Source organism: Oryzias latipes, chromosome 5, assembly GCF_002234675.1.
Source record: "Oryzias latipes chromosome 5, ASM223467v1".
Taxonomy (NCBI): domain Eukaryota; kingdom Metazoa; phylum Chordata; class Actinopteri; order Beloniformes; family Adrianichthyidae; genus Oryzias; species Oryzias latipes.
In genome coordinates, this window is record NC_019863.2 from 10,475,408 (window position 1) to 10,487,514 (window position 12,107).

The 12,107-nt window shown below is 39.5% G+C and overlaps 1 protein-coding gene across 2 annotated transcripts; it reads right to left on the reverse strand.

Annotated features, from left to right (window-relative positions):
* Positions 1 to 3,839: 3,839 nt before the first annotated feature.
* sp7 (Sp7 transcription factor) lies at positions 3,840 to 9,336 on the reverse strand. Of its 2 annotated transcripts, none has more exons than XM_004068679.3 (2): positions 7,555 to 9,336; positions 3,840 to 6,426 (listed from the first exon to the last, which is right to left on the reverse strand). In XM_004068679.3, the coding sequence occupies exons 1-2, from the start codon at positions 7,573 to 7,575 to the stop codon at positions 5,080 to 5,082; spliced, it is 1,368 nt and encodes a 455-aa protein (XP_004068727.1). In that variant the 5' UTR covers positions 7,576 to 9,336; the 3' UTR covers positions 3,840 to 5,079. The 2 variants fall into 2 exon arrangements, with proteins under 2 accessions (XP_004068727.1, XP_011473169.1); XM_011474867.2 differs by having other exon boundaries at positions 7,540 to 9,336.
* Positions 9,337 to 12,107: the final 2,771 nt, after the last annotated feature.

Below are 12,107 nucleotides of genomic sequence, written 5' to 3' on the forward strand. Positions count from 1 at the left end.
GGCTCATTATGGATGCGTGTGAGTGTGTGTGCCTGTGTATCATGTGCAGTGCACACTTGCAAAACAGGGCTGGCATGCACATTTGTTCCTTTAGCGCTTCACTAACACCTCATATTCGCATTCTAATTCAGGGACCACATACTCTTTCAAATAAAATCTTTACGAAAATTACTTTCTTAAGTTGCTTTCAATACACTTTGTTATTTTGTTTTCTACTTTTGTGACATGGAAACAACTTATTGTTTGTCAACCAATTGGTTGTTGTGCTCTTTCCTCTGGAGGAGTCAGACTGAGACATGTGGGCGGCTCAGGCAACTTGCAGTGTCAAGCGTTCACGCTCCTCCTTCTATACTTCTTAAAACACCATTTGAAAAAGACCAACTCTTTCCTTGGCCACAGATCAAGAGAACATTACTGCTCTCCTTTTTTATTTATATATTGTGGTGGTGGGGATGTGTGTGGATGTATGTGTGCCGGTATATATATATATGTCTATGAGTAATTGTGCATGTATGTGTGTGAACCCACAGAGATATTTCAATTTCTTCAGAATATTAAATAAACATGCAGCAGCGTCAGTGAAGCTAGTGCCTGCCAGTGGGTTTTGGGTTGGATGCGAGGTGGTGCTGAAGGGGGTGGGGGGTTTGTGGCCGTGGCTCTGGGGGGGTGAGGCAACTCATGGTCAGGGCCCCCGCCGGACACGCTGGCGCCTCGCACTGGAGGACTTCTGAACCACCACACTCCTCCACCAATCCCTGCCAGCCCTGGCTCCCAACTTCAGCTTCCAGCCAAAAGCACTCACTTCTTTTTCTGCATTTTGTCTCTCCGTCTTCCCTCCTGACTCTTTCCCTTCAGTTTTCCTTGTTAAGCTGATCCTCATCCAGATTCAAGCTGCTTTGCGACTGCGTGCCTCTTCTTTGCTTCCTCTTAGTTAGTGGCAGAGTCCTCTAACAGTTTTTTCCACCCTTTACCCTGAGGATTTGGGGTGTTTTACCCCATAAACCCCCCTCGTTTAACCATATTTGGTGGGTTTCTTCACACTAACCATTGCACGGAACTGCTTAGTTGCTTGAGTTGAAATTAACACAGAATTGCATGCAAGAAGGGTTTGGCCGTGTCAGTTTTAATATGATCAAGAAAGCAAGGATTCTTGAGAGGAAACAGCACTTTAATGGGGCTCTAGATAGCTGTTGGGCATTTAGGTTATAATGGGCCATCAGTTCTTTCAGTGGTTTTTCAGCTGTTTATCTAGGAGATAATTCACTTCTAAAACTTTCCATGTCAGCCAGAATGATGGGAATACTTTGCTTTATGAACTTTAGCTATTGTTTGTGTTTCTTAAAGCTGAACTCCGAATGTAGAGCTGCATTCAGGATGAACTGTGAAAAAGCAAAATCACAGTTTGCAACAGAAAATAAGCACAAATGCTATTGTTCAACCACTCACCTGTAGCTGCTGACCCCTGCACCTGCAAATTTAGTTACCTAATTTTTCCCTGGAAGCAATTTGTCATCCGGAAGCCATTAAATAGGAAGTGTATTATATTTTTTAGGGGGCACAGAGTCACCCACAGCAGTTGCGCACTACCTATAAACAAAATGGTCTCATTTAGTGGTGCATGTGGTGGAATGGGCTGCTAGGGAGGACTCCCTTTAGACTTTAAAGGATGCTTTCAAGTTAGAAAATGCTGTAACATAAAGTGATTAGAGTTGGAGAAATGACTTTGGCTCAAAGGCTGCTGGTTGTTTTGTAACATGAGGCATTTAAGATTAATACACAAATATCAGTAGTTTGAAATAGAGGAAAACACATGATACTTTATCAAAGATGCACATCTTTTTTGTGATTGTGGCTTCCTTTCCTTACATTTAAATGGAAATTGAGACAAAAAGTGCGGTATACCTTTATTTCTTTTACCTTTTGCCTTCTCTTATCTGTTATGATTTCCTCCTCAGCCTTTGTTTTTCATCGTTTGACCCTCTCCTCTCTCCAGGTCATGTTGTGGGTGGTTCCAGTTAACTTACCTTACCTCCCTGCCTAAAAAAACTGTTATCTTTCCTACTTATGGCCTGACTGCTGGGCCTCTGGGCATGCTGACATTCTTAACCCTTTACCCCCACCGAACTCCTCACTGCAAAGGACATAGTCACACCTGCAGACACCTGTGCTTTTGTCATGCCCGGTGCCTCTCCATGCTCCCTCAGCCCTGGGAGGCAGAGGCAGGCCATGAGGCCTGTGGCTATGTCAAATCAATTGTTTTACTTGGAGCACATAATGGCAGGAAAGGAGCTTAATTAGCTCTTTGCTCTGCAGATCCAGATGAAATCTTTCTTTTCTCAATGCAATCTGAGTCCCAGGATCAACTCACAGGGGGTGAGTTTGTGTAACTCATCAAATAAAGGGCCTTAACTAAACACAGCATGAAAAAATACGTAAAGATATTTTGTGTGTCGGTTACATGGGAAATAAGATGTGTGATGGCTTAAACAGGTGGGTCTGGGATCCTATGGAATAACGTTTTTTTTTAAGTTTTATTAAATCTGTGGTGATTTGATTTTGTAAATAGAAGAAATGGGTTCTTGTGGGCATGCCATATGGAACAGATTGTCTGGTTTCTGCTTTCACTTCCATATGCCAGTACATGTATATTTTTTCTTTTTTATGACCTTATTTGAAGCAACATTTAACATTTCCTGGCTTTTTAAATAAAAGAAGTAAAAATAAAGTTAAGACTACGTTGTGCCACCGCCACTGCTGAAGGAGTGTATTTTAGAAAGGCAGAAGGAAGATTTTTTTTTAAACCACTGACCGATCTTCTTCGAACCCCCCCCACTTGCTAGCCTGGCACACCCTCGCCATACCCATTCCCCGTGCTTGCCTTTTATGCTGTGGACTCAACCATGTGCCCACTTCAGACCTCCATAAACACGCTGGTCCTTGATGACAGAGTGGGTCCAGAGGCGTTTTATATAAATTGACCTCAACTACAGCTCATTAGAGGTCCCAAATTGGAACCATACAGCCAGAGAAGTGTAAATGTTACAACAACTCTTGGGGGTTCCAGCTGCATCAGTGTGCTTCTCATCTGCTGTGTTTTCTTTGTGTTTTTTGACCACAATGCCTTTGAATTTTTACCAGTTCTCCATGAGGCTGTGCTCGTCTGTCTTATCCTCCAGCCTAAGTGGTTGATAACCAGATGGAACAACAGAATAAGTTGTTCAAGCTCATCTGTCTGAGTGATCACTTGGTCTGTCTGAAGGCTATCTTTGAATCCAGTGTGGGATGTCCTCCCAACTGAAGTATTTTTATTAGTTTGTAAAAGCTTGACAGGAACTGCGCCATAAAGATGGACAAATGCCACTTTGTGACCGTTAGTTTGAACCAAAACGCCGAAGCACAGCCTCGTTTCAGTATTTTAATCTCCACATCCCCTCTTTGGTCCTACATCCTACCTTAATTGGGGGTCTTTTGTTTGACCACTGATTCCAACAAACAATGCACCTTCAAGTTCTCCACCTTAATCTCTTCTCCTGTCTTGACTCTGCTGAAGCAATGCTCGCAGTAATTACCCCTCTCGAGCTGGTTAGTGGAGTAATTGTCTTGTGTATAACTACAGTGGCTCCCTGAAAGGGGGTCATTGTAGGACTTCAATTTGGTGAATGACTTTGTTTGTACCTCAGAAGATAATGAAAGTATTTGCTTAGCCATGTTGAGGTAAAAAGATATGAAAAGAAGGACAGTAAGTGAGGCGATCAGAGTTAAGTGGATTAGAGTGGGGCTAACTGAAAAAAAAAGTCACAGTTTAAAATAAGATCATGTCAAAAATAACAACAAAAATGGTTTTTTTGTAGCATCTTTACTCTTCAAAGCACCAAATTGTCAAGATCCACACCAAAAACTTTACACTCTGTACCTTTAGGAGATTTTCATCACTACACAAAGTATTTTTACACAGCAAAGTAAAGAGTGGTAGCTCATGTCTACCATACTGAGGCACTTAAAGATCGACACATAAAGCTTGATTAATTATATTGCTTTTAACAGAAGTAAAATAGATACTTTTTAATTTCCCAAGATTCACAAAACACAAGGAAAATACACTAAGTAGAAAAATATTACATTTAAGAAAATCTACATATTGTAGTCAATATATAGCATTGAAAAAAAGTAAAAAGCCTCTCTAAGTCATTGCATTTCAGGTGTGGAAGACCCAACAATTCAAAGATGATGCAGAAAAATATTAAAATTCAAGATCCATAAATAATAACTAAAAACATTCCCTTCAAGCTCCACAGTTTAACTAATAAATAAGAAAAAAAAAGTCTTAATTTAATGCATTTCATTTTTTTGGCCATCTTTAACCATATTTTTTATTCTTAGCTAATTTTTTCTGCAAGAAACAGGATCATCTCACATGTGTATAATTTAAGACATAAATTAGATTATTCATGTAAATATGTAATTAAATTAGACAAAAGACAGCAAATACAAAAAACAAAAATTCTTTACATCAAGGTGGTTGTGACAATAGTGTGGTTGATGTCAGAATACAGTTTTAAATTAAAATGTTCTCCTGGCATGCAAAGCTTCAACTCATGTCATCCTTACAGATCCTGGTCTTTCCTTTTTGCAGCCTCAGAGTTATTTTCCTTCTGCCTTTTGTTTTTTTCTTTTTTTGCAATTTCCCCAGTGGTTTGTCTCATTTGAAAGGCAGAAAATGTGAGCAGACTTCAAGATGTGTGCATGAGCGTGTTTACTGGTATGTGTTTCTGAACACGCATATTTTTGTGGGCACCTTTGCATGCATGAATGTATTATATGTGCTGGCACATTTGTTTGCAGTTATTCCCGTGCATGCAAATGTGGACATGTGCATGTGCTCTTTGTGTGAATGTTCTAGAGAAAGTGAATGCGTCCAAAAACATGTTCAGTCATTTATGTTGTCAGTTTTTTTTTTACCATCAATCATTTTTTATTTTTGAAGAATTTTTCTCATTTAAAAAAAAAGAAAGTTTCTTCGGAAAAAAACCCCCAAACTTCTATCGTACATAAATGTGTTTGAAAGAAGCCTTAAAGCAGTCAGATCTCCAACAATCCACTGCTGTTCTCCACTCCATTAGGTGTGCCAGTCTTTTCCTCTCCGCCGGTGATTTGGTCAGTGGCGGGATTGGCCGGTGCTGTGCTGGAGTTGAGCTCTGGGGTGTCTTCCCCCCGAGGATCAGTGTCTCCCTCCACGGCTCCAGCTTTACCCTGCATGGCAGAATCAGCGTGGGTCTTCTGATGCTTGGAGAGGTGGTCGCTGCGTGTGAAGCGCTTGTTGCACAGCAAGCAGGTGAACTTCTTTTCCCGCGTGTGGGTGCGCACGTGCCTCTCTAGTTCGTCAGAGCGGGTGAAGCGCTTCCCGCAGAACAGCCAGTTGCAAACAAAGGGCCTCTCGCCAGTGTGCCAGCGCAGGTGGGCCTTCAGGTGGGAGGCCTTGCCATAAACCTTCCCACAGCCTGGGATGTGGCAGCTGTGGACCGGTTTCTTCCTCAGGGAAGCAGCAGAAGCTCCCAGTCTTTCCAGCTCCTGACAGTTGGGGCAGTCACACGAAGATCTGCCTGGCGTCCCCCCTCCGCTATAACCTCCTGATCCCCTGGCAGGCTTAAGGCCCATGGGACTCTCAATTAGCCCTGTGCTTGGTACAGGCTTGGGCTTGTACATATCCTGGGGCAGCATGTGCTGGGAGGGTTGGAGGAGATGTGAGGAGGATCCCAGCCCCACTGAGGGATACGGTGCTGGATTGAGCGTCGTAAAGTCAGTGCTGTAGCTTGGCAGCTGTGGGCTGAGGGACGCTTGCGGTGCTACAGGCTGCAGAGAGGCCTGGAGACCTCCGTCAGTTTGGGGCTGTGTTGCAGACAGCCAGTTAGAGTTGGGGTGGACATCCCACCAGGAAGACGTAGAGTTAGCTGGGGCAGAAGTTATGCCGGGGTGGATTCCAGCTTTGTACCAGGAGCCGTAAGGGTGTGTCATATCCAGCGAGGTGTACACGCTGCTGAGGCAGTCGGCTGTGGCGTGGGCTTTGGACACGAGAAGAGACGGATCCTGGGAGACTGAGGTCTGGAAAGAGTGGGAGAAGGGGTTATATTCTGTCGAGTAGCCTCCAGCTGAAGAAGGGGGGCTTCCAGATGGAGTAAGCAGCCCACCGCCACCTCCTCCAGCTGTGGTGAAGGAGCCAGTGTAGGAGTCCGCCAGGCCACTGGCGTCTGTCGTCCGCCCGATTTTAGCTGTTTGAAGGTCAGAGGCCATGGCGTATGGCTTCTTTACTTGAGTGGTGCTGCCGGTCTTATCTGGTGTAGCCGAATCCCTGACAGGGCTGGTGCTGCCAAATTTGTTACAGGTAGCAGTTAACATAGCCAGAGGACTGGAGCCATAGCGAGTGTCTTCCTGGTGAGGACAAGGGAGTAAATGAGAAAAAATGAGACTGTCAGGAGGAAATGGCTGCAAGCTGCCGTTGCTTCTGTCAGTGTCAACTCTAATAAAAAACGTATGTTGAAGCGTCACCACTGGCTTTTCCTAGTTTCCCCATTTTTAGGTGATTAGCTACATTTCAGGCAGTGGAAAGTGAAGCTGATAACATGAATAAACTCCTAACTGACATCCTTTACATCCTGGCTTCTTTCATCTTCAATCAGTTTGTGTTTCAATCGTGTGAGAAACTGCACACTCCTGTTTCAAACCTATTTGGAGCCAAAATGGGTTAAAATATTATAAAGAGTTGTGTTTTCTTTAGGTAATTTTCTCACACTATCTGTACAAAAAGACATATTTGAGATATTTAAAAATGTATTACTGGTGTTAATTCTTAAAAATAATTATTAACTTTAAGTGTATGTAATCCATTATTTTTGAAACTCTTGGAGTTTTAGTGCAACCTATTAAAAAAAACCCTTTTCTTCATGTTTAAACTCAATAAAGTAAAAACATTTATATTCAACTCTAATTCTCACAACTTGCCAAACAAATTACATCATAATGCAGGGCACAAAAAAGACGTTTTGTCTTACCACACACAAACAAAATATTTTTTTCAAGTATAATTAGAGTTTTTCTATTATAATTTTAAAATAATAAAAAAAATTTAAATGTCCCAAACCTTCTTGCTTTAATTTGACACTCTAATATTTATTATATGCAAACACGTAAAATCAAATTATACTCTGAAATATTCTTCTTCATCTGACTTCCTGTCAGAGGTGAGACTTTCCAAATAAAACTAAAGGGAATTTGTCTATGATTTTAAGCCACTAACTTTTAAACATAATTCAAATATATTTTATGATATCTTGCAGCTCTAAATGTTCACTTACTAGAGAAGTAGATTTGTTTAACATTTTGAATTTGATTAAAAAAAGAAAAAGATAGAAATATATTCCAAACACAGTTTTTAAAAAAATATAACCCTATGACATTGCCCATTACTTCAATTTTTACCAAAATTGCAACAGATTCTGTTTAAAAAAAAAGGAAAAAAAAGAAGGAAAATGACTTTTTACTTACAATTATACTTCCTACCTCCAGAATAGATGCGGCCATCCCTGAGAAACAAAATCCTAAGGAAGCTGAGGGGAGAGGCGCAGCTCCGAGTCCCGGGACAGTTTGGAAGAAGTCGGGCTCTCACGCGGGGAAGTGTTTTGAGGCTCCGAGGCCCCGCCCCCTAATTATAGGTTACGAGCTCTTTGAAGAAGAAGCAATAAAAAAGAATCAGGGATGGAGGGAAACGGACGGAGATTGGTGGCTAAAAAGATGAGATCCCACCTCCTTAAACCGTGAGCCTCGAACTTATAGCAAATAAGTGAATGAATTACACACGAATCAGCTGATATAGTTTGCTTTTATTTAGTTTTTCCCCAGTTAAGATTAGTTCTGATGTGTGTAAACATGATGATTACTGTAAGCAGCACTCCTATGAGATGATCTGCATCCCCATGGACATCGCAGATAATAATAAAAAAAAGAAAAACTGAGAACAAAAATCAGTCATTCTGCTGGTTTTTAAACGGAAAATAACAAAACAGCCCAAAGTTTTGCCACAAGTATAAAAGAAGTGAAGTTGAGCGAGTTTGTGGTTTCTGTCTGAGATTTTATTATTCTGGTTTAACCCCTGTCTCTGTTTCCAATAGTCTTAAATGCACTTAACTGCTTTTTCAGACATTAGTGTGATGGTTAAAGAGGCTGAACGATGGAATCATGCATAAAGGAAAAGGATCAAGTTGTTCAGTAAAATAAATGGGAGATTATCACATCCAATTAACTGAAGTCTGAGACTCTGCAGGGGAATGACTGGCAATGCTGCTGATTCAAGAAAGATGTCTGTCAAATACAAAAACAAAAAACCCAAAAAACTAAAGTTAATTAAGATAGGGAATACAGGAATCAAAAATCTAATCATTTAAATCTAGACACTTAAACCACTGCATAACTAGGAATTACAAAACATGAGATTCAACCCTGAAAATCATTCCATCAGCATAGAAAAATCACGTTTAAGTGATACTTTCCAATATTTTCATGACAAAAATAACCGTGACAAAATGTAGGAAGTTTTTCCCACCAGAAAACTGTATAAATGAATTTTCCTTTTTTTTTAACAGGCTTGAGTCTTTTAAAAATGACAGCAAACAGGTTTTCTAACACTTCCAGCCATAAAACTGCAACATTTGTGACAAACATTTTTCTTTTTAAATTTTTTTCTCTTTCGTTTTTTAGATCCGACCCAGCTTTCTGATGCTCCTGTGGGGATTTCATTTCTTGTGGAAAGAAAATGGTCAAAAATCTTCACTGCCAGCGTCAAGCAGATTCTCAGAGCCTTTTTGTGGGCGTCTCTTTTTCTGAAAGAGAGCACAGAAGATTAAAATTGTTGTCGAAAATAAACATATAATTTCTGTCCTTTTTTTCTCCTCAATTACAGGGCATGGTCAGAGAAGGGCTTGTCGTTCTGGAGAGTCTGGCCCTCACATGAACACAGCAGCTATATTTGGCAGTCTGCTCTCAAACTGACCTTTATCGCTTTATTTTCTTATTCCACAAGGATGTGAGTATAGAAGAACAAAGACTTCACATCCAGTCATTTACAGTCCTCCAGATCTATCTATCTTAAAGTACTGTTGTTACACAGTTAAGTGCGTGAAATTTGTTCTTTGCATTTGACCCATTTCTCAATCCAACCCCTTAATGCAGAGTGTCAAGCAGGGAGACACTGGGTCCCATTTTTCGAGTCTTTGGCATAATTCGACTGTGGATTTGAACTCATGGCGGACACTCTTCCACAAGGCCGCTGACCTGGGATCTATCTATCTATCTATCTATCTATCTATCTATCTATCTATCTATCTATCTATCTATCTATCTATCTATCTATCTATCTATCTATCTATCTATCTATCTATCTATCTATCTATCTATCTATCTATCTATCTATCTATCTATCTATCTATCTATCTATCTATCTATCTATCTATCTATCTATCTATCTATCTATCTATCTATCCAATGGATATGTCTTACGTGGCAATCTTTTCACACTTTCTGAGGTATTTCCCTCTCCTCTCATTTAACACATGGTCTGTCACTGCGTGTCTTTAAGTAAAAAGTTCCTTTTTCTTCTTAAGATTCATTAATTCTTTACAATTGAAGTGAAATGACAGGGGAGCAAAATAAAAACCTTCTAAAGTTGCAGTAAAGCGGTCTGCATTTCGTTGCGTTTTAAGACTTGTAGTAATCCTAAACGCCGGCGTGCTCCCATTTACAGTTGCCTTCAAAAGAGAACAAGTGAGATCTATAATTAGAGAATGTGTTTTGCCCTTAACAGTCTCTTCAAAAAGCTTTCTCTGCTCCATTTTCTATTTCTTGCTCCGTGTTGGTTGCTATAGTTTTGGGTTTTGGGTACTACCAGCTTGCTGAACCCCGGAGCGTTGGGTGGGCATGTTTATATGGAGAGTTAATGCCCATATGACTGCTATCAGATGTATTTAAGTGCTTCTGGTAGCAAAGCTAACTCATTAACAGGGGGCAGTTGCACTGGGATAAAAACCATATGACTGACTAGAGAAAAGATAAAAAACATTTGTCAAATTTTCTTTTTATGTATTTGTAACATAGTCCTTTTGAGTTTTTTTTACAAATTTGTGGACCAAAAAATACTTATTTTTACTAAGTTACATAGAATTACTGTAAAATGCAAAAATATTGTAGTTTTGTTTTGTTGTAGAAAAGTAAAGAGCACAGAGCAAGTAAATCAACAATTAAATTATCAGATGTTTATTCTGTTTTTTTTTAACGTGATATAAAAGTTATACATCTGTGGTACATGCATGAAAAGTCTTTTAGACTGGAACGGTTGTGGAATGTCACAAATTTGTATATGCATTTCACAAGAATTACACACAATTACGTTAGATAATAATACTTGCGTATAAATTATGTAAAATACGCATAAACTGCGTAAATCTCCACTGACCAAAAAATTTTGAACACCTCAAAACTGAATTCATGTAGACCTGTCAGCAGAAAACCTGGACGGACAACTGCGCACTTCAATTACGCCTTCAGAATAAATTACAAGTAACCGTTAGCATTAGCGTACTGCAAAATGTGTTAGCATTCCACCTCTACACGGCTGCCAGGTTTAATTTACATTTGCAGTTTTTTTCGCTGCTCAAATTTTCCACTCAATTTTTTCCCCCACATTTTATTTGTTTTATGCAGAAATTGTTCAAAATCTCCATCAAATCACAGATACCAAATTTTCCAATCAATTTGAAAACAATATTTAGGTAAACACAATTTAATTCTAATTGTAGGCAAAGCAGTGGACGACACTACTGCAAAAAAAAACCTAACAACTATCAGGACGCCAATGAACAGAAATCCTAACGCTACTTTCGCCACGTTTAAAAAACACAAAAAGAGGCCTTCAGCCTCGTTTATTCAGCTACATCCAATTTAAAGTTTTTCTCAGTCACTTTAGTACAATTCTCAGATCAGAATGAAATCCCCAAAACTGTTTGTTCAATCTTCACATCATGATGTCACTTGTGCACATCATATAAGCAGTTTCTCACTTCTTTGAACAAGTTGCAATTGCTTTGGTACATCCATGCAAATGATTATTTATAATTCTCTGCTCTTTGCTACATTATCAATTGTTTATGTCATGTTGATCAAAATGTATTATATAGTTCACTGTGCAATAGTCTTTCTCCTCAAAACACCTAGTCATTAGTTCATCGTATAAGTCATTAACGGCAAAATGGTTGACCAAGTTGTCATAATGTGACAAACATATTTCGCTGCATTGCAAGAGAGGATGTTCGCTGTGATGTGGATGAGAATTTGTGGCCTAACATACAGGAACGACAAGATGGGGAAGGAAGACCACACCAATTCCTACTGCACTGCCTGGACTGTTGTACAGAATATTGTCCTATCTTATTTTTCCCTTTGTGTTACTGTTAGCAGTGGTTTTTTTCTATGTTGGTATGACATGGTCTGTCAACAAATTACAATATGAACAATAAAAGTGTAAATGTGAATCTTGTCCAGTCTCTTGCAATTAAATAAAAAAGGTGTAATTTAAATTTGACAATAATTTTCATCAAAACTTTATCCATAGTTTACATCAGAACCTCCCTCTAAAGTACACAGTTATATTGACAACATGACAAAGTAATTTGACTGTCTTGTTCGTAGACAATGACACAAGGACTTGACATTCTGATGGCACTGACATGTTCAATGACATAAAGACTTAGTTATGAGAGATGAACTAAATATTTTGAGCAAGTTACAGGCTTTTGCAAGAAATCCATAGTGTTTTGCTGTTTGTACAAATTGTTTTGAGAAATGCACACACGTATTTGCAAACTTCAATTCTGATCTGAGGATTGTACTAAAGCGACTGAGAAAAACTGTAAAGTTGAGTTTACTTTTACTCAAAGGTTGTGTCCGAATTCCTTCACTACTATCTACTTAGTAGTGCATTTGCCGTTTCTGTCCGAATCTACAATTCCAAAATCACCTGCCCTAAATCATTTTCCAGACGTCTCTGCGAAAAAGCAGTGAGCATT